Here is a 27,484-nt window from a genome sequence, read left to right on the forward strand (position 1 = left end):
TCTCACAGGGTAAAGGGAAAAACACATGTGGGGGCAGAACTGGGAGGCACAGCACACACCCTCCCCACTTCAGGGCAGTTCTGTTTTGAAGGCTGTCTCTGGTTAACTATTTCCTTCAAGTGCCAGCATGTAGATGCCAGGTGATGGAAGCCACACTACTCTTGGACACATCCTAGACCCCAGTCCTGCAAACAGACATTGGATGTCTTCAATGTGCCAAAATACATCCACAGGCTAGAGAAACATAACTGTGACTAATGCAGGACCACGATCCCTTTTCCATTTATCTTTGCCAGCTCTGAAACAACACTGGATGAAGAAAAAGCAATTCTTACCTAGCTGGCATGTTTTGCCAGTCCATTGAGGTGGGCAAATACACTTAAATCCATCAACTAGATCTTGGCAAGTTCCTCCATGACCACAGGGATTTGGAGTACAATCATCAATGTCTGCAATGCAGAATAAGGAGGGGCTTAGCTCCACTACCAGACTGGCAATGGCAGTAACTGACAAGTCTGATAAATGGTTGCTGCTACTCAGGTTTTCCCTGAGGAACAGAAGAACAACAGGACTTCTACTTGGAATTTCTAGGTTACCTTTGATTTCAGCAAAAGCCTCCTTTAAAGAGAGGAGTAATGTGAAAAGGGGGTTCAAAGCACTGGGGGAACAGTTTACCCCCTATGGCCTTCTTGCAAATGGAAGTCCTATTTGGATCCAGCAAGTCCCTCAAAATAGCATTTTTAACAACATGCCAGAATGCTACAAAAATTCAGCATTCTGCTTCTTTCAAGATGATTTTGGCTATTATTTTCCCCTGGTAGTTGACAAAAACCTTGGTACAAGCAAAGGGGAAGAGAGTGCACAGGGGTGTAAATGGCTGCCAGGAAGCAATGTTCAGGCTGGGAAAGGTTAAGTAGTCTGCCCAGTAAGTTTATGAGGGATTAGAAAGACTGATCAAAACCAGTAAATCGGCACATTTTTAATAAATACTGAAAAGGACTCACTGTCAGTGCAAGTTGGTCCAGCCCACCCAGGAGCACACACGCATTCAAATCCTGTGGAAGTCTCGAGGCAGCTTCCCCCGTTGTGACAAGGGTCAGAGAGGCAGGCATGCTCCGCTGCACGGGGACAGAAGGACATCATGGCAGAGGTTACAGCAATGCCACCACAAGCCACCTCGCTCCCTCCACGTGCTTCTGCTCTGGACACGCCATCATTACTCTTGCTGCACTGTGCTCCTGCAAGAACCAGGTATTCCCTGGCTCACAGGAAGTCTCCTTCCATGCTAACCTCATCAGGACACTGACTGGCACCTGCTGGAGCCACAGGCAGACAGGGCAGCTCGGATTGACCTCCCCAATGAACAGAAGGCCAGTGTTCAGAGACACCAAAGATTCATGATAAAGCATGAATAGGAAAGGCTGGATCTTTGTACCCAGCCCTGACTGGGTACACTCCAAGTTGTGTTCTCCTTACATCTCATAAAGTGCATCCAAAAAACAGCCACCAAAAGCTGGCAAGAATTAGCTGTCAGATGGCAGCTCAGCAGCTCCATCCAACACTTACCAATTTCACAGTTCTGTCCTGAGTAGCCCTCAGGGCAAGAACATTGGTATTTGTCAGGGCCAGTGTTGCTGCAGGTACCACCATTCAAGCAGGGTGGGTGGGTTCCACAGTAGTTCAGATCTGCAAGAGGGGAGGAACACTTAAACCAGGCTGGAAAGTTACAGGAACATTACCATGTTCTTTGTTCTGTCATCTCAGAGACTTTACAGAAAGCATCCCCACGCAGGAGTGGGACAGGACAGGGACAAACTAAGGACAGATGCCAGAACAGCAGCGGGGACAAGGCCAAGCAGCTGAGGGCCAGCCAGCACACTCCCAGCACATTTCAGGAGTTGGCTGAGCCCCTCAGTGCAGCGCTGACATTCAAGTGTAACATGGTCCCCTGGGATTAGCATACCTTTGTCACAGAGCTGACCACCCCAGTTGGTTTCACAGAGGCACTGCCATGGTTCAATGCAAGTGCCATGGACACATCCCGGGTGTGGAATGCACTTATCACAGTACTGGCCTTGCCATCCATACTGACACCTTCAGTTAAAGAGAAAAAAAGATAAAAAAAGGAAAAGAAAATAAGAACAGGGAAACAAACATAAACCCATCATAATTGCTGTGTATGGATATAAGTGTGCAACTCCACAGCTTGAAGAAAGGCTGGGGAAGTGGGGGAGAAGGGCAGGATGAGGTAAGGGGAGAAGCTATTCAAGGATTGTTTGATGGTTTCTTGTAAACAAACATTTTGGTAGATTTGCCAAGGTCTCTGTAGCCGGCCTCCTGACAAAAGAATAACTGTTCTGAGAAAACCAGCATGAGGCCATTCAGCACAATAATACTCTTTTGGAACCTCATATAAATGTGGCAGAGAGGGTGGGTGTACACTACAAATCAATCTCTGGACTTTGACAGGGTGCTTTATAAATTGAAGGGGAAAGAAAAAGTCAGTGGAAACAACAGTTATCCAGAGATCCTCATGAGTACAAGGTTCCAGACATTTCAGCCACGCTGGATTTGCGTGGAAGAAAAACAAAACTATAACCACCAACTCTGAGCCCTTGGCAAGGCAGTAGCAAAACATGAGGAATTCCCTACTCTATCAGAAGCCACCCTTATTCTGAATAGAGGGACACACACAGCCTGTATGGATTGGGCCACAGTCAGGGATGGAAGAAAGCAGCACGGCAGGATTTTACATGTGTTCAAAGATGAGCTGTTGGTGTGTTTCTGAGTTTGATTTATGCTAATGACCTCTTTTCAGGGAATAACTAAATCATATCCAATTTTGAGAAACACTAATGTCTGAAGAATTTACTAATATTTGAATTCTTTATTGTCGCCATCAGTGAGCTACCTGAATTTTCTACTTAAAAGGAAGATGTTATTTTAAAGTAAAGCCCCCTTAAAGGAAAGCTTATTTTGGCTTTCATTTAGTTCTCACTAGAAAGAAAGACCAAGGCTCCTTCAAATTAAAGTGGATCTATGGATAGAAACAAGCAAAACAAGTTGAAAATGAAAAGCAAGGTCTTTTTGAGGTACTGTATTTCATTAACAGGCCCTGAGAGTAATTGATCAGCAGCAATTATGCACTAAGCTGTCACTAAATTATGAAAACAAACCTCAGCTCTACAGAAGTCAGCTAAGCTTTCTATTTGTAAAACCCCCCACCATTCTTCTGCTGGCAATTTCTTCTCATGGGAAAAAGCCAGAAGAATCTATCCAATGGATATTCACACACAGGCAGTGGTAAGTCTGATTTCCCTTCTAAAAATCTCAGGTGACAAACTGCATCCTAATTAACTTTTTTTCTTAATAGCTATCATAATAGCAACCTTTTCAAAGTCAATGGGAAATTATTATTAGTTTGTGTGTTAAAAAAATCCAGTCAGTGCAAAGAACATGAAAAAAGCCCAGATAAGGCAAAACAACGTCCCTCAAGTAGCTCTTGGAAAATCCTTCTGTATAGGGCATATAATGAGAATGCACAAAGATTAACATTTAGGACGAGAACCTTTTAATTTGTATTGCATTCAAAGCAACTTGCCTGTGAGCTTGCACACAAGCCAAACTAAGGCACCTCACCTGCAAAAGCAGGTATCCAAATTGAGCATTTTACTCCTGTCAAATCAAAGTGGTGGTAAGTTTGTTTTTTTTTTTTTAGAACAAGTGTAAAGAAAGCAGAATCATTAAAAAACCCCATACCACTGAGGAAAAAAAAACCAAAAAACATGAGCTTTAGAGCCAAAGGTACGACTTCAAAACAGCTTCAAATCATAACAAAATTAGATAAGGCTATGGGCATTTAAGGCAAAAAAAAAAAAAAGCAGGATATCAATTCCCCAGAAGAGATTCACAGTAATAACTCGTGTTTAATAATATGTATGCAGCAGTTTCTCACGAGAAATTTAAAGTAAACTTTCCTTGTAGAGTGATTCATGAGTAAAAATGGTTTAGTTGGCTGGCCTGCATTGAAGAAAGTGACTGGCAACAAAAGGGAAAGGGATATTTTAAGAACATTTGCAAGTTGTCTGTTGTACCAGAACACAGAGCAGTTTCTGCTCGGATGTTATTTTTAAACCCTGTTGCATTTGTAGCATACAGGCTATATGACTCATCAAAACTTAAAAGAAAATAAAATCTTGTTTCTGTATTCACTTTAAAGATAGTGGTCTAACTTGGCAACCAGAAGTTATCTGAAAGCACCAGAAGGACAGCATTGTTTCAAGACTATGCAAATCAAGTGTGGGAAAGTTGCACCTTAAGTAAATAAGAGCACTAGTGCATGTCTGGGCAGTGAGTGGGAGGCAACAAGACTTAGAAAGAGAAAGGGAAGAAAAAAAATCTGGAAACAAAGCCTGTTGTTCTGACTAGGAGACAGCAACCCCTACAAGGCATGTTTATTCTGATGACAGCAGCACAGATCACTGGTAGCCCTGACTGATATGCTCCTCTCACCATCTGGCCCCTGATACTTCCTACTACTTGTTAGGCTTTTTTTTTTTTTTATTAAAAAAAAGGTTTAAATTTGGTGTTCTGGGGGTTAACCAGCTTGTATCAGTGCTTCTAAACATTACAGTCACAGGACAAATGACAACAGTCCATCCCCTGGCTGGACTTTCACTTTGCCATGGCTCTGTGAGGATGAAAGGTCACTTCCCACCTCACTTTCAGATAGTTCCTTGGTAATTTTTTTTTTTTTGTTTTGTTTTTTTTTTTTTTTTTTTGTTTTGTTTTTTTTTTGTTTTTTTTTTTTTGTTTAGAAGCATGAATTACAGAAGCAGAGAAAATGAATTAGCCACTATGGCTATTTAGGCTGAATTCTTATAGAGTAGTTTGTCAGACACTCCAGATTCAGTTCCTGCTGGAACTCATTAAACAGTCCACTTCATGCAAAGGTTTCCAGCAACAGAGAATCTACCAATACACTTGCTAGCCAGAACAATTACTTCCTATTCCTTCAAACTTCTGAGTTGTATTCAGGAATACCCAAACTTCACTTTTAACCCTTTCTACACATGATCAATATCAATATTTTTGTAACCTCAGAAGCTCTCAGCTGCACAAAGAACTGACAAAGGGTTACAGGCAGCAACTTGGAACATGTCTGTTGATAAAGAATACCCACATTTAATATCCACTACTCCTCTAAGGGCAAGGGACAAGACTTTCCTGTGCTGCAAATACATGCTGCATATTTTAAGGCATTCCAGATATTTAATTGTTGGGTTGTGGATAAAATCTGCTTTCCATTGTCTCCTTGCCAGGACAGAAAGGACTTCAAAGCACGGCAACAAAATTCGGCATTCATCAGAGCCCACTGACAAGATTTCATCCCAGCCATTAACCTCTCAGCACTCGGAGCCAGGCTCACAATGGGAAAGGGACCCAGAGATTCAACTAATCCCATTCTAAAGAATGCTTGACTTTTGCCTACTGATGGAAGAAACCAGGGGGTGGGAGGGAAGAAGGGGGACACACTGAAAGGGAGAAGAAGAGAGAAAAGCCACACTGTACTTCAAGCTTGGAATTGAAAAAGCCCGTTAATCAAGGCTGTTGGAAAAAACAGTCACCAAACATTTGCACTATTTATGCAGAAACAATTAGTCAGTGCTCATTAGGCAGCATTCACGTGATTTATCCCATACCCCCCTCTCCCTCAGTACCACCATTTCACAAACCAAAAAGCTTCTTAAAATTACCAGTGCATTAAAAGCCTGCTCCTCCCTTATTCTGGGCAAGTCAGCATGAATAATGTGTCTTGCTGAAAACCACAACTTCCAAAACGCCCTCCCTCCCCAGTCCTATTGTGTTTAGCATCACTTGTTTAATTAGTTGGGGAGGGGTAGGGGGAAAGCAAGGAGGGATAGGAAGCATTTACCTGCACTCTCCTGGAATTGTGCAAGAACCATGCTTGGGGCTACATCCCTGACGACAAATAGCTGTTAAAACAACAAAAAAGAAGAGTATCAGCACACCGCCCGCTTCCGGCACCTTCACACTCGTGGGAATATTTTAATCTGTAAGCAGCATCATAATCCTGCTGAATCCAAGTCAAGACACTTTTAACAAGTATCTCCTATCAAGTCTACCGGAAGGAAAACCAAGGTAGGTGTCTCTCTGGGATAGGAAATCTATCAGCTTTTTCTTTTTTTAGGAAATCTGTTCCTCTGACTTTGAATCATTCCTAGTGCTGTTCAAAGAGCTGTTTTTATGTGGGAGAAACCATCTTGTCTTGGAGAGCTCAGATCATTTGGAATCTACAGGTTTCCTTTTTCAGTCTTTTGCAGGTGATCTGGGCCACTCTCCCTGGCTTTACACCTAATTCAAAGCAGCTTTTAACTATTCTGGATTTAGTTTTGGCTGTATTTCTGAACAGACAGGATATCAAGATGAGCAACAATTCAAATTGTAGGTAAACTCAGTCATTAAGACAGGTTGATATTCTGTTAGGTAGCAGCCATTCCCTAATAAACATGTTGAACATGATCTCAGGTAGAACAAACAAGCCTGGGACTTTTCAAACACCAAAGCTTTACACTTGCTAGGTCAGCTTTAAAACAAGTCTCTCCTTCCTGCTTGTCTTGAAGTTCTGCACCAAAGGGGAAATACAATTTGAAGTCAGCAGCAGAACTCCACTGAAGTCAGTGGGCTGGGTTTTCTTCCCAAGGGCAAAGATGCAGATAATCAGAGAAAGAACACATCTGCTAAGTGCCCAGTACTCTCTCCAAGACTAACGAAACTACTCTTCTCCTGCCCCCTGTTCTCTGTGTAAAGAGCTGATCACTGTCCCATCAATCCTTAGCTCCCTGTCTGCACAATCTGACTACTGAATGCAACCTGGATACAATGCCCTCAAATCCCTCCCAGCCCCACTGGTCTGCAGGCTGAGCATTTGTCACAAACCCTTGTTGCACTCTGGTCCCATCCAGCCTTCCAAGCAGGTCTTGTTGCCGTTCTGGTCACAGGTGTGGTGAGTGAAGAAGTCATCTCTCGGCCGACAGAACTTGTTGCAGCCAAAGCCGTAGTAATGTTCTGCACAGGTCACTCGGATTTGGTACTCAAAGTGGGCAACTCCTGCGTTGTGTTTCAGGGTCTGCCACTGACGGCTGGGATTGATCATGCCAGAGTGGGAAGCCTTCTCAATAATGCGATCAGGGTCTGTGAGGCACAAGAGGTGTCAGAGTTAAAACTTTGTTTAGGTCCCATCATTAACTCCCACATCCTGGTACCCAGCTTCACAGGCAAGACTCTCTGAGGCAGCCATTTGGTTTTATTAATTTTCTGTTTTAGACAGTCAGATAAGGCTGCCCTGGAGCTACAAACCATTAACTGAAACATACATGCAGCATTATCAAACTGAACAAAGCTTGAAATCAAAACTGACTGTTCAGTTACTGCCAATCACTTATCCCTTTTGCAGTGTAAAGGTATCCATTAAGAATTCATACAGTCCACGACTAAAGAAAATTCAGCTTCAACCAACTGGTACAAAATGTGTTTTCCCCTGCTTCTCCATTAAGGGCACTAGTTTTGTTTTCAACTGGAGCATTTACAAAAACAACATACTACAATAGCCTAATAAAGCCATGCCTACAGACTGAACATGGGCACTACAAAAGGTTTGCAGCCTTTCCTTATGTGCAAACACTAAATTGAAAACTACCAATTCCAGCATTCAGATTCACCAGATTTTGGCTGAGAAATACCATGAAAGTCTGTCTTCAGACAGCAGCTGAGAGTACAAGGTCAAGACAACCAAGCAGAAGACTCAAACTACTGCATTTACGTGCTATAGATCCCCTTCCGCTCTACAGAGCATTTAAAAGTTTAGGTTTGCACTTGACATTTAGTTCTAGCAAAAATCTTCTGGTGTTCAGAGTGATACAACTGTCTGAATTATGGCTTGAAATAATATTTCACATTTGCTTGGAACATTGTATATATCTGTGGTATTTTGCTTTGTAGCCCAGGTCTTGTGACTTAAACCTTCTGACACTGCCTTACGACCTGCTGCTACCCAGCACTTGACTGCTGAGTGAAAGTTTATGGTAAAACAGCCAAAATATCCTTTCAGACTGAGTTCAAAACCAACAGTGAGTACATGGGAGCATAATCCAGCAAGAGGAGAATTTGAGGGAGAAAGGCAGCTTGCCAATGATGTGTTAGCACTGTGTGAAGTACTGGCACCTCTGAGTGTTAAGAATTAAAATGTACTGATGTGCTGTTTGTTCTTCCAACAACTACAAAAGAACCTTCTGGGATTTTACAGAAGGCAGAGCTGAAGACTAATGAAGTTGCTACTAAAGCCACAAGATGACACAAGGGCAGTTTTTAAGCTAAGATAATTCTAAATTTATTGCTAAGGACCTTTGATTTGCAGCTTTCAAAAAATAACTTCCCAACAGGCTTCTCAAGCCTCAGATACTCATTATGGATCCACCACTAGGTCCTGCCTGCTTGCCTGCAGTTTGGAAAGAAGTCAAAGCTCTTGCTGCACAACCCCACAAGAGTATCAATACTCAAGACATTGTGAGCATTTGCCCATTTTTGGGGATATTTGTGACTGCAGACTACAGCATTCATTATGTGTTTACAGTGTGAAATTAAGGGCAACAACTTCTTACTCACCTTCTGGTATTTCTGGTTCTATACTATTTTCCATTTAAATCAGTTTTTCTTACTCATTGGCACTAAGCCCCCAACTCCACAATTATGTGTCAGACTTTCAAATGCATGCAGGCCTTTATTAATTTAAATCCCATTGACAGGTAATATGGATGCCTAAGGACCTTTCCATACTGGTACAGCCAGAGCAATATCATGTTCTGTGCTGTGCAGGTGTAAGGCTCTTAGATCTCACCAGCAAGATTATTGATTAATTCTAAGAGATACTTAAGCAGATGCATATCTGCTCATCTTGAATGGGGATAGCCTGGCAATTATAGTTCCACTCATGTGTGCTGGAGATGGCTATGCTGCACTTGCCAAGATTACACTCCATCCACAGCACAGCTGGAAAGCCAAGGCACTTCCCCAGACACCAAGCGTGCATAAAGACACCCTGCTCCTTGTGAGTAAAACAACTTTATCCTCTCCTGTAAGTGGCAGAAGAGAAGGAGAACGACACTCAATTTAATTTTGCAAGCCAGCCCCCCCACCTCCACCCCCACACTCATTCTTGCTTTTCCAGTCTTTTCCTGTTCCCCCTTGGGAACATACCACTGACAACTATTTCAGTCCTTGGCACCAGAAAGGGAGTTGCCTTGAAAAAGTGATCTTCCCCTTTGCCTCTGCTCTTTCATTCTTCTCCTGTCTGCCAGCTCATTAGGAAGCTTGTCCTTGCTGTATGTCTAAGACCTCTCACTCACAGCCATCAGCTCTTTGGAGACCTTAACCACAGGCTGAACTCAAATGGAAACATCCTTTTAAGTCCACTGGACTTCATTTTTTTTCAGGTGCTCTGATGAAACTCAGCTGCAATTTCACTCTGGATTATGGAAAAAATGTCTTCCATTGGATACACATTTTAAAACTAACCCAGTCCACCAGAATTCAAGCTTAGTCTTATAGGTTTAAGCTCCCTTTCCATTAGCCATCACCCACAGTTTTCACAATGAAGCACTGGCATGTTCCTTCTTGTTCAAAAACTCCTCCACCCTTGCCTATTCCCACCTGTCAGTGTGCACTTACACAAGGGTGCTGACCCAGACTCCAGGGGAGGCATTGCAACAACCCTGCCATTCTTAGCCCGCACCAGCCATGGTTTCAGTTTTATAGGAAGCAATCCCAACACAGCAGAATTGTTAAGTAAATAAAAAGCAGCAGTCAGCCAGGCTTGAGACAAAGGGATCCTCTGAACTCCACTGCCTTCATCTGACTCAGAACCCCATGCTTTGATAGAAAGGTTAGAGGAAGCATTAACCCATTAGAAATTGATGAAGTGGAAGAGAGAGGCTTTCTGTACATCTCGGCCTTCCGCTCCACACTTCACTGTCAGAGACACCCTTGGTTTTATTTACTTCTTGTGGCTACACTTCAAAGCTATAAATCTCTTTTTATTCAGTGGGCAACTGTATCAAAGGTTTTAGACACAAGGAAATGAGTTATTTTGCCTGCCCACCTTTGCCTTTCAGTGCTCCAATGTCTGGAAATTATAACCATGCAGCATCAGGAAGCAAAAACAACAACAGAAAAAGCCCAGACTTCTCTGAGCAGGCCAAGGACAGCACAATTATTTTTGAAAGTCTTTGTATCAGACAACTTCCAGCTACGGCTTAGTTTACATTGTGCTGAAGTCTCTTATGCCTGCCTGGAATTCACATGCAACTGATACCAGTAATTTACAATAGCTCTTTGACATAGTTTGAGATGCAATGTCAGCCCATTAGCTTTATGTATGAAGCAACAGTAGCAAGATGGCAACCAGACAAGAACTAGAGTAAGAAAACCATTTGAGTTGAATCTTGGCTCCAACAAAGCATGATTCTCATCAACTACAAGAGGGCCAGAATTTAACTGCAAGCCACTCTTGGAAGTGAGACAAGAGAGAGTATGTGGCAAAGAGAACGTAGGAGGAGTGGAATGCAGAGGGGGGAAGGAAGCATCCACTCGAGGATCTTCTAACAACTGCATTGATCAGAGGATGCTTTCGGAGCTACTGAAAAGTCACACAAGGCCTACTAAACCCACTTTTATTGCTGAGAGCTCTCACAGGGTCTTTACAATTCAGTGGCAATTAGGGCAAAAGAAAATCCTGGACCATCAAAAAAACCCACTCTTCACATTATACGATGACAATTGTTTAGTTCTAATTATTTTCTTAACTAGCTCTTCAAGCCTTACTCTGCAGCTCTGGGAAAGCTGACTAAGTCAAGCCATGCAGCACAAAGGAGAAGTTTTGTGCAGTGCAGCAACTGAAGTGACCTATGGCTAAGTGACAGCAAAGCTGGAGCAGGAATGCAGATCAGGAACATATGCAAGAACATGTCTGCACTTGGTCAAATGCACTGCTGAGAAATGAGGCAATTTTGTCAGAAGACAATTGTACTTCCAGAACATGAAAGCAAAGAAAGGGTTCATTGTGTAGCTTTGGAAATGCAGTTGTTTCATGAAAAAAGATGAGCTCTAATAATAGTAAAAGTGGCAGAGACCCAGTCTGAAAAAACTCTCAGATCCTACTATAAACAAGACTTCCATTTTGAATTCTTCAGTTTTTAGTACTTCACTGTTGCTGCAGCATCGACTTTCTTCTCCTCCACCTAACACTCTATAGCCAAGAAATCTCCCAGCCACTGCTCCAAGACTGTGCTGGGGTAGAGTCTGAAATCACAGGTACTGCAACAGTGCTGAATGAGGCTGGCTGTGGCTATCCCTGACAGGCCACATGATTTATCTCAAGCAAGAACTGCTTTTCTGGAATGAAGAATTAATAGGACATCTCACATACATTAAAAAAATATAAGGAGCAGATCTGCACAGAGTAGTTTCCAAACTATGCACTCTTCACCAATTGAAACACAAAAGCACAGCATTGTGCAGACTTCTACAAGGCCTTTCTTTCACAAGCCCATTTCATTCCTGCATGGCTGCCACCTTGGTATTCCAAAGCAGACTGCAAGAAACTGCGGTAAGATTTCTGTAAGATGGACCACAGTAGTGCTGCTTCCTTGCTGGAGGAAAAGGCCCGTTATGTCAACAAAAGCTTTATGAGTTCAGATTCACACTCTCTCCTGTGGCTTTTACCACACACATTGTTAACACCCTAAGTTGAAATAGAGCTGATTTTGCCTACCTCCTTCAGTAACAAAAAAGTAGGCAAAGAGCAGAACAGCTCATGTGCCAAGAGACCCTGTACAGCTTCCTCTAGCCACGAGAAAAGCTTAACAGAATGTTTCTGAAACCAACCAGAGACATTCCAGGAGAAAGATCCCCACCCTTGATTTTCAGCCAGCTCTATTAGGTGGCGTCTGGTAAATATTTTTCAGCCCCTGCATATAAAGCCCCAGACATCCAAGTCCCAAGGAAGAGCTTGTAGTAACTCTTATTTATCATCTATAGTCATGAGATGGATATTGATATCAAGTCTTGTGCAGATTTTAAGGTTTTTTTTTCTTTTTTTAAAGCAGTACATTCAGTTTTAAGAAGCACTTAGTCATAGAGAGGTCTCAGGTAAACAAGACTTAGGCTTCTGAATACTATTCCTAATTAAAAGGAAGAAAACAAGACTAAAATCAAAACAAACAAAAAAACCCAAACAAAACCTGAAGAAATCCCTTGGCTCTTACTCTCCCCAAGGAGACAGAAAGACAGAAAGACAGAAAGACAGAAAGACAGAAAGACAGAAAGACAGAAAGACAGAAAGACAGAAAGACAGAAAGACAGAAAGACAGAAAGACAGAAAGACAGAAAGACAGAAAGACAGAAAGACAGAAAGACAGAAAGACAGAAAGACAGAAAGACAGAAAGACAGAAAGACAGAAAGACAGAAAGACAGAAAGACAGAAAGACAGAAAGACAGAAAGACAGAAAGACAGAAAGACAGAAAGACAGAAAGACAGAAAGACAGAAAGACAGAAAGACAGAAAGACAGAAAGACAGAAAGACAGAAAGACAGAAAGACAGAAAGACAGAAAGACAGAAAGACAGAAAGACAGAAAGACAGAAAGACAGAAAGACAGAAAGACAGAAAGACAGAAAGACAGAAAGACAGAAAGACAGAAAGACAGAAAGACAGAAAGACAGAAAGACAGAAAGACAGACAGAAAGACAGACAGAAAGACAGACAGAAAGACAGACAGAAAGACAGACAGAAAGACAGACAGAAAGACAGAAAGACAGACAGACAGACAGACAGACAGACAGACAGAAAGACAGAAAGACAGAAAGACAGAAAGACAGAAAGACAGAAAGACAGAAAGACAGAAAGACAGAAAGACAGAAAGACAGAAAGACAGAAAGACAGAAAGACAGAAAGACAGAAAGACAGAAAGACAGAAAGACAGAAAGACAGAAAGACAGAAAGACAGAAAGACAGAAAGACAGAAGAAATAACAGCATCTATTTTTAGGCATCATACTCTTGGTGCCTAGGTGAGCGAGCTACTCGCCCTCTGCAGGCACTGTGAGTGAGACAGTCTGCTGCAGAGCCTGGAAGAACTGCTCCAAATTGTTTGGGGAGAACTTTACCCCCTCCTCGTGCTCTAACCCACAGCAAGCTTGCGAGGCTCCCAGAGGCCTTTCAATGCCTGGGACACAGAGCTGTCAGAACTAAATAAGCCAGAGGAAGGAATACTTACTTGTGGAGTTATCATTGTAATCCCACGCCTCAACAAGCAATGTGTAGGATCTCTGCAAAAGAGAAATAAGAGTTAATTTCAAAGTCACAGGTGACTAAGATAAAAAACAACCTGAGTAATTTTAATTAAAAAGAAAAATTCTGGTATCTGCCCCAAAGCAGATACTTGAAAATAGAAATAAGGAAAAGATTATGCTTGAGACAAACATCATCGTCTTGAAACCCTGTAAGCTACATTATCCAGTCTGACTTAGAAGACCTTTCACCTTGGGATAGCTCATCTTTGTCATCATTAAAGCATCTTATGTGCTTAACCAGGAAGTACAGCCTTTGACATTGCACTCCAGCCAAAATAAAGCATGTGGGCCAACTGCACAGGGAAGACAGAAAGCACTGAGATGGCACAGCAACATCAAAAAAAACAAAACCAAACCCCCACTCTCAAAAGCTGCTTCAAAAGATTTTTAGTTACAGAAAAATAGTCTTAGTGTCCCTTCCCCCAGCCATCCTGAAAGCAAGAAGTGTTGCTAAGATTACTGTGCCCTGCCTTGACAGCACAATCTCTAGGGACTTTGCTTTTCAGCACCCCCTTTGAAAGCTTTGTCTGCATGAGGGCCATCGCAGCTCCCACAAGTATCAGGTAACGGAGGGCAGAAGTGATGGATATGGGAAGGGGGTGGGGTGAGAGAGAAGCATTGTATAACAAAGGCCTTATAAGATCAAGCCTCTTTGGAAGAGCAGGGAAAGGGAAGCTGCACTATCCACCCGCGTCACTTTTACAGACGCTCCAAGCTGCCAATGAGCTCTGTAGCACTCCAGCAATAATAATCATAAGCATAAACTGACTGAAGTGACTCCATGGGCTGGAAAGATGCCAGCTATTACATCTAAGCCACCTTTATCTTCAATCCTAACTTGAGAACAAGACCCATTAAAATATCTCCTCCTCCTCCAGCTCTACCCCGAGATATTACTATCCAGGCTGTATCTTTCGAAGTTGCCATTTAGCCAGCCATATCCAAACTTATACAATGATTAAAAAACCAAAACAAAACACCTCCTCTCCAGAAGTGGAAGAAAAAAAGCTGAGGAAAAATAAGCAAAAAATATGACTTGCAAAGTAACAAACAGAATAGTAACTACAGATAAAGCAATAAATGTAACATCTTTCTGGAGAGCAAAACAATAGTAGTACAAATAAAAATTCTGTGAAGAGTTTTGATGCTTTGCCATAGCAACTGTGCATTGCAAGGTTTATTTCTCCTTAATTGTGTCCATGTTCAGTCACAGGGTGTTCATTTGTGGTCTGCAGTGCTTCTCACCCTCCCTGTGACAGAGACCAAAATACAGTTCTCAGAATGAGCTGCTACAAGGTGCACAGGGATAAGGCAGACCTCAGATTTCTGAAGAGGAGAGGAAACAAAAAAGGAGGGGAAAAAAAGAAAAAAAGAGAACAAGAGTTAGAGCAAACTGCTTTCTCACGACTGGACACAGCATGAGCCTCTGAATGAAAATCCAGTTTGTGATGGACACCGGCTTGCTGTATAGCCTAAATATGTTTCATATTCAAAGCAGACCAGGATTCCATTCTGTTCACTGATAACTGTGGGAAAATGCTTCCAAAAGCAAGCAGAGTTGGGCAAGCCAAGACATGCACCCAAACTTCTATACAGAGACTGCACTGGCCTGAACCATTTTTGGTTAATTTTTCATGAAAAGTTATATGTTACTTGTTTCTATTCCAGACCAAGTTTGACAATTTAAAAAAAACTCTGACAAATCAAATAAACTAACACACAATTCAATCATCTAACGATGCTTTAAACAGATTTAAGAAGTCCTTGCACAAGTCAGTGGTTAAAAAAAACAAAACAAAACAAAACAAACAAACAAACAAAAAAACAACAACAAAAAAACGAAAGACCCAAACCAAACAAACCCAGAATAGAACTCCCAAGCCATATTACAGATGCAGATTGCACTATCTTGGGTGCTTCCTCAGTGGTTTAATTACCAACATTAAGCAGCACAAACTCAACATGTTACTGCAAGCTTGACAAAAAATATTATGATATAGAGAATGAATTATGGCAACTAGCACCACTTCCAATAAAGTTAAGGATGTTTTCCTTTCAGCCTTGCATAATTGTTTTGGAAGATATTTTGTCTAAACTCATAGCAACAGTTCCCTGCTGGTTCTCAGGACTGTTTACCAACACACCTAGCCCTTAAGGAAAGGAAAGGCTGAATCCTAGCTGTGAGTGCTACTGTTGCTAGATACTTGTGTGACCACTTTCCACTACCACACAGGAGTTTGTTTAAAAGAGAGAAGATGCTTCAGCTGAACCGGATAGAAACAAAATGCAGAGGGAACAGACCTACCCTAGCAATCCCCTTGCTTCTAACTGTCCCCTCCCATTTTGTCTGAATATTGTAAATGAAGAGTCCCTGTCCTGAAAAGGGATGATAAAAAAAATGGCATTGATTGCTTGGCTCTGTCCCTCTCAGCACTGGGAAAAGACCAAAAAAACCCTAAGACTTCATGTTCAAAAATGGACACTTTTAAACAAAAGCCACACAGTCACCCAGAGCCTCACACCAGTAGCAAGCCCTCTACAACAATCCATCTATCATGTACCTCTAGCTAATTCCTTCAGCCCTCCCCAAAAAGCACTTCTGTACAAAGCTGCACTGTTGAGATTTTTTAGAAGTACATATCATCCCCACTCTATAGATCAAGGACTCAGATATCTCAGGAATGACTGCTTACAGTGTGGAGGTTTAAGTTTTCCCATGCTCGTAGATGACCTCTGCCCATCTTTGAATAAATATATATATATATATATATATATATCCAGACACAAGAATTCCACATCATGCACCTTATTCCATCAAAGCAATGTCCTAGGCAACAAGGCAGCAGTGAACTTTCCAGAGTCACACCCAATTAGCCACTGTAAACCTGAGCTTGACCAGAAGGCAGGGATTCTAGCTTGAGAGGAAAGGCAGCTTGAAAGGAACAGCAAGTCCTTAAACTTTGCAGATCAGCTCAGAGGACTAAAAGGCAGCATGGTCAAATTTAAGCAAAACTTCTGCAAGTTAAGCTAGGAAAGAATGGAAGTAGTCAAATTCAGACTCCAAGAAACAAGCAAGAGTCAGTGTGCAAGAGCTGTTTTCCTCAATAACAAGACACTGTGTCTTGATCCATTGACAGAACAGCTCAAGAGACTGTGAAGATCCAGAATCAGAAATTGTCCCTTTTAATAAGGATCTCAAAGGGCCATGCAACGTCCTTTCTGATTATTTAAATGAAATGAATCCTGGCAGCTGCAGGTAAACAGGTGTTTAAAGCTCTCTGCTTCATTACCTTCTGCCCTCCCTTTATCCAGACATCCACCCAAAAGAGGTGCTTTTGTACTTTGGCATCTAAAGGCACACTGCAAATCAGTGGGCCAGAGCAAGATTAAAACATCCTTAGCTGAAGCACTGCCTCTGTTTTCAAAGGGGTTGCAACTCGTCAAACTCCTTTCCCTCCTACCACTGTGGTTAAAGCATGCAAGAGCTTTGCTGAGCATGTGAAACCATGACTAGACAAATGCAGTGGGAAGTTTTGCATTCAGAGTGCTGCGCCTGCTCCTCCTCTGCCAAACAAGGAGAGCAGGTTAAGCCCGGCGACCTTCTCCTCACGCTCTGCACAGCTGTGAACACCAGCTTGAGAATGGTACTCACACACACCCTGTCTGCATCCAGGGAGGATGGCAAGGACAGGGGCACAGCAGGCCACAGGGGTCCAGCTGTGAAATATGGGAGAGGGAAACTGAGGCATGTTTCAGCATGCCCAAGGGCCAGGGAGAAGAGCAGCTGGGAGCAGGGTTAAAGCTAGCCACAAACCCACTTCTTCTGAACATCACCAGGACTGTCACTTGGGTACCCTGTCACTCCACTATGACACTATGCATCACAACACTATGCCATGGTCGGTCAACTTTGACAACTGAATATCCTTCAAAGGAGTTAAAGGCAACTGGTTCCTCACCCAGAATGTGAACATACTCCGGAAAAGAAGGAAAACCACCTAACCCTCTTAACCTTTTGTGAAATGGAACATCATCAGGAAGCTCTTCTTCAGGACAGCCTATGTAAGGCTAAGGCAACACCCTACAAAGCTGTTACTGCCTCAACCCTGTGAATATAAACACAGCCCAAGCTGTGGCAATCTCACACCCCAAACCCTATGGCCGAGAGCTCGGCTGAACCCCAAGCAGGCAGCCCAGCCAAGAGCCTCATCAGAATATGCCCACACAAAGGCACACTGCTCCTTTAGGCTTCATTCTGAGTAGTTCCTTTGTTGCTCTAAGTGCCAGTAAACTGCATTGCCACAGAAAGGAGACATGACAACGAATTTAACCACATTAGCAGCTTCCAGGAGAGACTTGCCCCCTGTTCTGCCTTGGCACAGGGAAGGCAGTAGCCAGAGTCAAGACCTTCACCGCACTACAATGGCCAAATGATGAAGGACACAAAAGTACCGCTATCCAAACTATGCATACGCTTAAGCATCCAGTAAACCAGGCTGATCTCTGATCTGGAAAGCCTGCTGGAATAATGAGTATCCTGTGAATACATAATGTGCTGAAGTTGCCATTGTGTGAAGTAAGTCCATGGTTTGTCTGGGAGCCGAGCAATGCTGAGTCTACTGCTGCTTCCTGTTGCTTGTCCTGTATTAGCATTATTTTTGGATAGGCCCCATTATGTTCTGTAATCCTCACTGCAGTCAGTATGGCCACACTATTGTTCTTGGTTAATATTAGCAGTCAATGCCTCTGTCTGGGTGGCCGGACTACAATGTATTCCAATCATAAAACTAGCATGCATTAACGGGACAATGTACTGGGCACAGGGGGGAGACTTGGGGTCTTCCCTCCTCCCCTTCTTTAAAAAAAAAGTTAAAAAAGTATAGGAGCTTCTTCCAACTCCCCCCCCCCCCCCCCCCCCCTTTTTCCCCCTCTCTTTTTAAACTAATGATTTTAAGTGATCTCACCTACCCGGGTGCTTCATACAGCAGCAGCATTTTAATCAGCACCTTATCTGGTCATGGAGTTATTTTCTTACAGAGCCCCACTTGTCAAAGAGCAGCAGATAGGCCAAAATGTCAATGGTTGCTTTCAGCCTTCCCCAACAAGCAGATTACCTGCCCTTATCAGTCCCCCTACCTGTTTAAAGCATCCCACTGATAATTAAATGCACCAGTTACAAAAGGGTGGCAAGGTTAATAGACAGAATACCTAGTAGCCAGCCAAGCAAAACAGTCAGGTTCACATGGAGCAAGCCTGAACAAGAAGCCTTTCTACTTATTTACCTAAGTGCCTAAGAACTGGGTTGAGCTGGTAAAGGACTCTGGATGTTTGACTATTTACAAACCACTTTAACCACTTCTATCCACTTTTTGCAGTTTCTTCTGAACACTACAAGAATAATGAGTGTAATTTACGCTGCAGAATAGTGACCACAGAACCATGAGCTCCACAGACTAACAAGAAACAAATGCAACAGCTTCTAGTTTTGACATCTTTCCCCTGTGTTAAGACACAGGAGTTACCAGTTAGATTATTAGAACTGAGTCAATTAACATATAAAACTCCCGTTCATCAAGAGAAATTCAAAGGCAAGCTTAGTTTCAGTTTTCAAAACCAATCCTGTCATTCATGTTATCTACAGAGATACTTCTCCTTATCTACAGAGAAGTACTTCTAAGAACTGTAGCTTAAGGCTTTGCAGGGCATCACAACTCCATTAGGAGTAAAGCTGTAATAAACAGCTCAGACCCAAGTCCAGCAGCTTTAGAACCAATTGACTACTATTCCAGCCTCCAGCCCACTGGTAAGCAATGTTTCCTTGAGTGAACTACAACTTTAAGCATAAAGCATCAATTTTATGCAATTCATTTTCAGCCATGCTGACTTCCAGCTGCATAAACAAGCTGACAGTGCTGGATGTGTGTAGCCTGAGAAAGTTTAGGAATAAGCTTCAGTGCCAGGCCCAGTCCAGCTGCCATTGAAGTTAAACTGGAGCAGGCCTTTATTATAACAAGAACAAAAATTCTAGGAGCAGGCAAGATGAGGATTTATTTTTAGACATATTATGTTAATATAGTCAAATAAATTTACCATGAAGATGAAGCTCTGAACTGGCTGGAACATAAAAAAAACTCTTTAAACATGTAAGAAGTGCAAAACCTCTGAATAGCTGCATCACTTCTCCAGTCCTGGGAAAAAAGCAGCCTTGTGATGCTAATTATGTTTCAGATGTCACTTAATACTCCCAGCTCCGTTTTGAATAGTAATCCTAGGCAAACATTACACTTTGAGTGCTAAGATTTATTCTTATATTAATTCAACAATAAATGACAGAGTATGGATTTAATTAATATGCATTTTGTTATTACAAAAATTTCTTCTGATCTGCCCATGCTCCAAGATGACTTATCATGCATTGTTCAAGAAAAGCTTAAATAATATCTAGCACTTGCTTCTGTAAGTTTTCAAGAAGTTAAGTGGAGGGAGAGAAGAAACAAAATCAAAAGCCATATTTTAGTCTTATGACTGTGACACACTGGGCTTAAAAGGAAGGGGGAAAAAAGCAGATGAAAGTAGCGATATCTCTTCTGAGATTCAAAAGGCTGTTACTTTAATATCAGCTGCTGCAGATTTGTATTTTGGACATCCCTGGTGTCGAGAAAGGAAAAAGTCCACAATACTTAAAAACTGCTAGAGCTCCTTTACTGCATCTCTCTAGCCACACAAAACAATGCCTACCCAGAAAACAAATTTTACATCTTCACTCTGCATCTTCACTTCAATCAGGACCACTAAGATTTGTCATGAAAAAGGGGCCAGGCTGGCTATTTTTTTTTTTTAGGTTGACTATTTTTATTTTAAGGTTGAAGTAAGATGTTCAAAACTCTTTTTCATTGTATTTTATGCTAAACTCACTGAGATGCTGGAGGGTTTCTTCCCACCTCAGTAGTTTCCTGGTGTATTGGTGCAATAGGCCCCAATATTAAATAACGACAAGAAGCATAATTTCAGGATAAATAAGCTGTTTGAAATTGGAGCTATGCATACCAGAGGAATTGCCAAGTTTGACCTTCTTACTCAGTCTTGCCAAACCCCCAAAAGATCTTTCTTTACATAAAAGCAAAGTTTAGTGTTAAGTTTTGATTAGTTAATTGATGCTCAGCTCCTGCAAGGTACAACACACATGACACTTGGGGTTCTTTAAGAAAGGCCAGAGGTTTGATTCATATGAGAGAAGAGCATGTGTCTGCCTTGGAACTAAACTTGTTCAGACAGACTTTGAAAAGTGGAACATGGAAATGCTTTTGTTCCATACTTTTTTATATGGCTTCATAAAGCCACACTTGCCTGTCAAGAAAGTCAGTGAAGTCTCAAAAATGAATGTAAGAAGCAAGCCTAGGTGCATTTTACTTTTTTAAATCATCATCACCATTGTTTCAATTTACTGAAGAATTACCAGCTACTGCAGGGGCAGCTTCCTGATCAATTCCAGTTCCTTTATGCTGGTCTGCTGCCCTGTTTCCTAGCAACTTACTCAAACCTTCCATCACTTAAATTAATTTATGGCCCACTGTCTCCACACCCATTACTCACAGGGGTACATATCAAAACTGACAAGAGCAAACCCCATAAGTTATTAATAAGACTCTTACACTTCAAATCTGCATGACAACTGCAAGCTCCCTCTCACGATACTTTTAACGCATCCCAATCTCTCTCCTGCATGATGAATAAAGCTTCTAATGCAACACAACTATTTTTCACAAACGGCATAAGGGGGCAGCTTGACATGGGAAGAGGCTTTTTCTTTTAAATTTTTTAAGTAGTCGAGGCAACAACATTTCTGAATGCTACTGACTCAAGCTGGAATAGCCAAGAAAAGCCTCTGTCAGAGAGTAGAACACCATTCAGAGAAGGGCATGAATTTTCAAGTGCAATATAATTAACATTTTGCTCTTATTACTGCTACTATATTTTTCAGCTGAATGTATTCAAAAATACCTCTCATGATCAGCCACATAAGTGCAATGCTAATCTCAAGCTCTTACAGAAGTCAACAGTATTCAGCCACCTAAAGAGTTTTTTAAGTTCTGAAATTTCAGCATCAGATTAGAGCTGACTAAATTAAGTTTACTACTTTATCCATAGAGCTTTGAAAATTCCTGAAATGATTTGTGTACACAATTTTAGTACAAATAAGAGCTTTGCCACATTAGATATTCTTTTGTTCAAATGCCATTTGGAAGTCACAATGGCTAGCATAAAAGCTGTGTCCTGTGGAAGCTAAAGCTGGGAAACAGGCTTGATAATTGCACACAGACTATCATCAGAGTCTCAAAAAGTGCATTTCTGCCTGGGAAAAAGCAAGAGATTATTCCAAAATTCCAGGCTTATGAAGCAAGTGTCTCAAGTTGAGTTTTACCCATTTCAAAGGCTGCACTGGAGTTTTGCTGCTGCTGCTCCAGGATTCCAGTGCTGAATGAGATTCAGCACAATAGAAGCATTTCTTTTACTAAGATGCAGGCAAGCTTAAGATACTTCTCCCAGGGTCCTCATCTCCCCAAACCCACCCTCTACACAGATTTCCCTCTCCAACCCTATGAAGAGTGGCTGTTAGAAGGAACATGTTTAACTTTCACTCCATTTTTATATGCATACATATAGATTCAAGGTACTCAGATTACTGGGAGCTAGTTTAAAAAAAAAATCCTCGATGTACCTGACTTCTCTGACAAAAGTCAAAATCTGCAACACAAGCACTACAGCCATTGGCAGAGCTTCAAATACCTCAGATTTTTACAAAGCCCTCTATCCCTTTGATGGCATATTTGATAACAGTTTTATCTCCTTTCATGTTAGGGGGAAAAAAAAGGAAAGGGAAAAGGGAAAAGGGAAAAGGGAAAAGGGAAAAGGGAAAAGGGAAAAGGGAAAAGGGAAAAGGGAAAAGGGAAAAGGGAAAAGGGAAAAGGGAAAAGGGAAAAGGGAAAAGGGAAAAGGGAAAAGGGAAAAGGGAAAAGGGAAAAGGGAAAAGGGAAAAAACAGATTTGTACTTCCTACAGAGAATACTTTTCTTAACTCTGCTATTGTACTTTGTAATACTATCTCCTAAAAAAAAAAAAAAAAAAAAAACAAAAGGAGACTTAATTTCTCCCTTGTGCCCCTTCAGCCCTCAGTATTTCAGAAATCCCAGCTGACAGAGGAGGCAGGTAGGAGGCAGCACAGGACACTTCAAGAACACATGGCTGCCTGCAGCACTTGGCGGCAGGACTACAAAGTGGGTGTCTACACCACAACTGGAGAAGGAATGATTTTGGGGCGGGCTTTCCTCTCCCCAGACTAAGTCCAGGCCCTCCCAGCAACCAGTCCTTATCTGACCATGAAGCGCTAAACTTTGGAGGGTCTAGGCATGCCTCCACCTCACCAGCAGTGATAGGGGCAGAGGATAAGAAATGAGATTCACCCCTCCCCTGCACGCACATTGAGGGCCCTCCTCCCCTCCCAAAAATGACCTTAGGCATCTAGGTTAGGATGACTGGATTTATAAAACTGCTGAGCATCAACATATCCCAAGGCAGTTGGTAGGGAATTGTCTGCTCAGCGCCTTTGGAGAAGGAGTGTGTGGGGGGGGAACAGTTTTGTTTCCTAGGTGATCTCAAAATACTAGTTTTAGGAGCAGAAATTTGGGAGCTTTCAGCATTCACACCACAGCATCCCAGAAAGGCACCTCAAAAGCCAGACAGGAGCCCCCCAGATCGGCCACCCCCGGCTTCTGCACGCAGCATTGCCAGGCACAAAAACCACACACCTCCAGCCATCTGAGGTCATGGCACTCTTCCATGTCCATAGATCCTGTGGCCCTGGAGCCTGCCTCTGTGGGTCTGTCCCACCTGAGGGTCATTTTGGAAAGATGGTCCTCACTTTCTGCGCAGGGAGCTGAGGGCTCCTCTGCAGAGCTCACTATCAAAGCTTCAACCCTCCTGAGCACCTCAGAAGAAACAAGCAGCAGTGATGTCTGAGTAGTTTTCCAGCCAACAACAAAGCAGGATTATCATTGATAAAGGAAGGGCTCACCCATCCTCCATCTCTCTGCTCTATAGGGTTCACCAGTATTTACTAGAGTGGACAAAGCTGGAAAAGTGCCTGGCAAAAAGCCCCACCTCCTTAAGCCACCGAGTTTTGCACAGAACCAGAGGGAAGCCACAATCTCTGGACTGCAGAGGCAGGTAGCCAGGAAAAGGTGCACTGTGGGGAGGAGGGAGTGAAGTGCACCAAAAGCTGAAGTCAGGCTTTTCTCAGTCTTTTGCTTCTGGACAAGCATCTCCGAACACAGCCAGCTTCCCAAGAAAGCTGGAAACTACTTCACCAGGAACAGCAACAGCAGCTCCTATCCACACCGAGCAGTGCAGTGAGATTTCCCCGTGGGAGAAGCAGGAAGCCTTCCCAAACACGCACCGGGGAAGGAGGCCAGCTATGACACACACTTTTCACACGGGATCCCTCTACAGCCCCTAACCCACTGCTCTCCTGGCCTAAGCCCAAGACTTCACTGGTTAAGAAAAAAAAAAAAAAACAAGAAAAAAATGAACTTCTGACCTTCTAAGTCTCAAGAGACTTATTCATGCTGTAAAGTGCAGAGATACTGGGTTTGCTTCCCTGACCCATTTAGATCCCCCTCACTGCACATCTGACTTTCAAATTTAACAGGCTGTGCATTGTGAGCCCCAGGGAACAAAAACAAAAACACCACTACATTTTACTCATTTCTGTACTTTGGATTCCCGAGCTCTTGCCAAGATGCCTGCTCCCTTCCCAAATCCTGATCCCTCTTCCCCTGGCACAAGAAGCCAGAGTTCAGCTCACTAAGGACATCTCGAGCATCATACAACAGACCAGAGCCAGAGAGGTTCAAGCAACTCACCGGCCAAGCGAAGCTGAAAGGGATAACGATCCGGTTCTTTTCATTATTCCGGTTGTACTTTAAATTGAAGGTATTTCCTCCGATGACAGGCGTGGATTTGGATCCGAAGCTGCAAGGACCGCCAGCAGTGACCCGCGATTGATACTCCTTCAGGCAAACTTTAAAATAGGTGTCACACTCGTCTCTGGTACATTTTTTATCTCCTGGGTTTCGGGTGCCATCGCAGCAATTTCCATTTTGCAGTTCACCATTCACATTTTGCATGGATAAGATCTCCAACTCGAACTGTCCCGACGCGAAAGTCACCTGTTAATCCCAAGAAAGAACCGAAGGAAAAAAACAAAACAAACAAACAAAAATAATAATAAAAAAAAGAGACAAGAGACAGGCAGTTAACTTTTTTCCCCAAACACAATCTACAACAACTCTGAAGACAGGAAGAAGTCATTTTAAGTGTGCTTTCAAGAAGCACATGCATAATATTAAAAATAAAACAAAGCCAACCACTTCTAGTTTTTCCCTATCAGACATCCATGAGAAGGGCTTAATAAATCAGTCCAATTAAATAACACCATTAATGCCGAAAAACAACCATAAGTGCCAGCTCAAAAAAAAAAACAAAAAACAATCCAAAAAAACCCCAAACAAACAACCAGCGTGAGGAAGGTTTCCAAATAGTTAGGAAATAAAACTAAACCAAACTAAGAGTGCACAGGCAAGGAGCAAACGCGGCAGAACGATGCAGCTCATAATGCACTGCCTGAAAAGGCACTCGGCCAGCCCTCTGCCTCCTCCGGGGTGCAGCTGAGCCGGGAAAGGCTGGAGCTGCCCAGCTGAGACTCAGACCCCGCTCATTAATCATCCCAGCAGTGCTGCTATCAACTTTATTAAAAAAAAAATGTATTAAAAAAGAAAAAAGCTGAAAAGGGGGTGAGGAAAGTGATTTAAGGGAGAAAAGTAAAAACGGTTTGACAAAGCGCATTTCTTGTTCCCGGGAATTAAGCCTTGCTGCAAAGAGCACTCCCGCGTTTGCCATCTCCACAGAGAAGTTACGGGCAGCGGCTCCGCTCCGGCCGGAGGAGCCGTGCATTAGCGCCCGTCCGGGATATTCCCAAACCCATCTCCCGCAAGCCCTACAGAAGAGCGCCAAAACGCCAGCAGCGGGCTCCGGAGCCCCGTGCCGTGCCCAGGTACGTACCTCGGCCCGCAGCGCCAGGAGCAGGGTAAGGATGGAGCACGCCGCCGCGGCTGCCCGCCGGGGCGCACGCATGCCGCCGCCGCCGCGCTGCCCGCCCGCCTGCAGGGCCGCCGCCGCTCGCTCCGGGTCGGGACGGGACGGGGAGGGCCAGGAGGGAGAGGGAGAGGGAGGAGGAGGAGGAGGAGAAGAAGAAGGAGGAGGAGGAGGAGGAGGAGGCGCTGCTGCTGCTGGTCCTGCTGCTGCCGCCGCCCCGCTCTAATATACCGCGGCGCACCCGCGCCGGACAACGCCGCTTTTCAAGCGCTTTCAATAGCGCCCCGCTCTTCAATGCAAAGCAGCCCGGCCTCCTTTTATCCGCCTTATTCTCTCACCTCCCCTCTTTTCTTTCCCTTTTCTTCTCTCTCCTTTTTTTTTCTGCTTTTTTTTTGTTGTTGTTGTTTGTTTTATTACGGCGATTATTACCCCAGTCCTTTTATTTCTTGCGCGGACCCCCTGCCCCCCCCCCCCCGAGACACACACACACACGCTCACACTCACTCACACACGCGCGCGCACACACACTCACTCACTCACGCACACACGCACATGCAGCACACGCACCGCCCCGCAGCCGACCGCCCGTCTGCGAGCGCCGCCGCCGCTCCGCTTCATCTAGCCCGGGGCGGCGGGCGCATGCGCCCATCCATATGCATGAGGGGGACAGCGGGAGGAGGGAGCGGAGGAGGGGAATGGCACGGGCCGGGGAAGGCAGGTAGCAGCGGTGGGGATGGAGCGAGCTGCGGGTCGGCGATTCCTCCGCCTGAGGGAGGCGGCGCGCCCCGGCCGCCCCGAGGTTCCGTCCCTCGGGAAGGGCCGCTCCGCTGCTGCTTCCAGCGCTACCTTGGAGCGGGAGGAGCCGCGCTGAGGCGCTCCCGGCTGAAGGCTTTTCCCGCCTCGCCGCTCGCTGCGGGGACGCGCGGGTTCTGCCCGCCCGCGACCCGCAGCCTGTTCCTCCTCGCCTCCTCGGCGCTGGTGGAAGGAAGAACGAAGCTTTCTGGGCGATGCTTTTTGCGCTGCGAAACCTTTTCCCTGCCACCGGCCGGCGGCGGCCGCCCGCCCTCGCCGCCCCTCGGTACCTGAGGCGGGGCGGGGTGGGCGCGCCCTGAGGGGACGGCGGGCGCCGCGGAGCTCTCGGGCAGCCCGGGCTGTCCCCAGGCAAGCGGAGGTGGCGGTCGCCACCGTGCGACTCGGTGTGCCCGCCTCAAGGAGAGGTCGCGCCGCCGAGGGCCTCCCGCGCTTCGAGTGGGAGGAAAGGTCCCTCAGCTGATGGGTGCCGGTATCACAGTGCTGGCAGGGGGCCCAGAACCGTCGGAGGTCTGTCCCCGCGCTGCAGAGGTTCGTCCCAGTTCTCCAGGTCCACAGCCACACAGCCAGGTGATTTCTGAAGGGACTCCCTGCTGCAGGTTACTGAGAAACCCAAAAGTTTGCACAGTAGCAAAAAGAGTTCAGGCTGGTTCCCAGAGGAAGAGCCATACATCAAAGGGCATTGAACAAAAAAAACCCCAAAAAACAAAAAAACAAACAAAAAAAAAAACCAAAAAAAAAAACAACCCACCCCTAACTTTGTCTCTGGTTTGGGAAGTCCCTGGGCTGTGGGTCTAGAAGTTGGGTGACTGTGCTGGGAACTCGCTGCATCACTGTCCCTTTCTTCCTGAGGCGTTGGCGACAGGAACTTGGCCTACATGACGTTCGGTCTGACCCAGAACAGCTACTCTTATGTCCTGATCTATTCCACCCTGATCTAACACAGCAGGTGTGTGAATGTCTATTTTATACACCAGAGTCAGTGGTACAGAGGAAAACAAGATTTCTGACCTAATTTTATATCCTTTGTTTTCATTTCCTATGGCAAAAGCAAAGTGCGTGCCTGTTCTTGGCTGTGGTGAGGTCTGTCCCGTTCTG

The 27,484-nt window shown here is 44.0% G+C and overlaps 1 protein-coding gene across 1 annotated transcript in view; it reads right to left on the bottom strand.

Moving 5' to 3' along the window:
• Positions 1-26,102, bottom strand: part of JAG1 (jagged canonical Notch ligand 1) — a 35,116-nt gene extending 9,014 nt beyond the window's left edge. The window contains exons 1-9 of the mRNA XM_062489443.1: positions 25,544-26,102; positions 24,346-24,651; positions 13,352-13,403; positions 6,961-7,215; positions 5,936-5,996; positions 1,964-2,094; positions 1,567-1,686; positions 1,005-1,118; positions 336-449 (exon numbers count right to left, since the gene is read on the bottom strand). Of these exons, the coding sequence (XP_062345427.1) occupies positions 336-449; positions 1,005-1,118; positions 1,567-1,686; positions 1,964-2,094; positions 5,936-5,996; positions 6,961-7,215; positions 13,352-13,403; positions 24,346-24,651; positions 25,544-25,615 (1,225 nt within the window). The 5' untranslated portion in view covers positions 25,616-26,102. The remainder of the gene's footprint in view (positions 1-335; positions 450-1,004; positions 1,119-1,566; positions 1,687-1,963; positions 2,095-5,935; positions 5,997-6,960; positions 7,216-13,351; positions 13,404-24,345; positions 24,652-25,543) is intronic.
• Positions 26,103-27,484: the final 1,382 nt, after the last annotated feature.

The sequence above is a fragment of the Cinclus cinclus genome, chromosome 3 (assembly GCF_963662255.1).
Source record: "Cinclus cinclus chromosome 3, bCinCin1.1, whole genome shotgun sequence".
Lineage (NCBI taxonomy): Eukaryota > Metazoa > Chordata > Aves > Passeriformes > Cinclidae > Cinclus > Cinclus cinclus.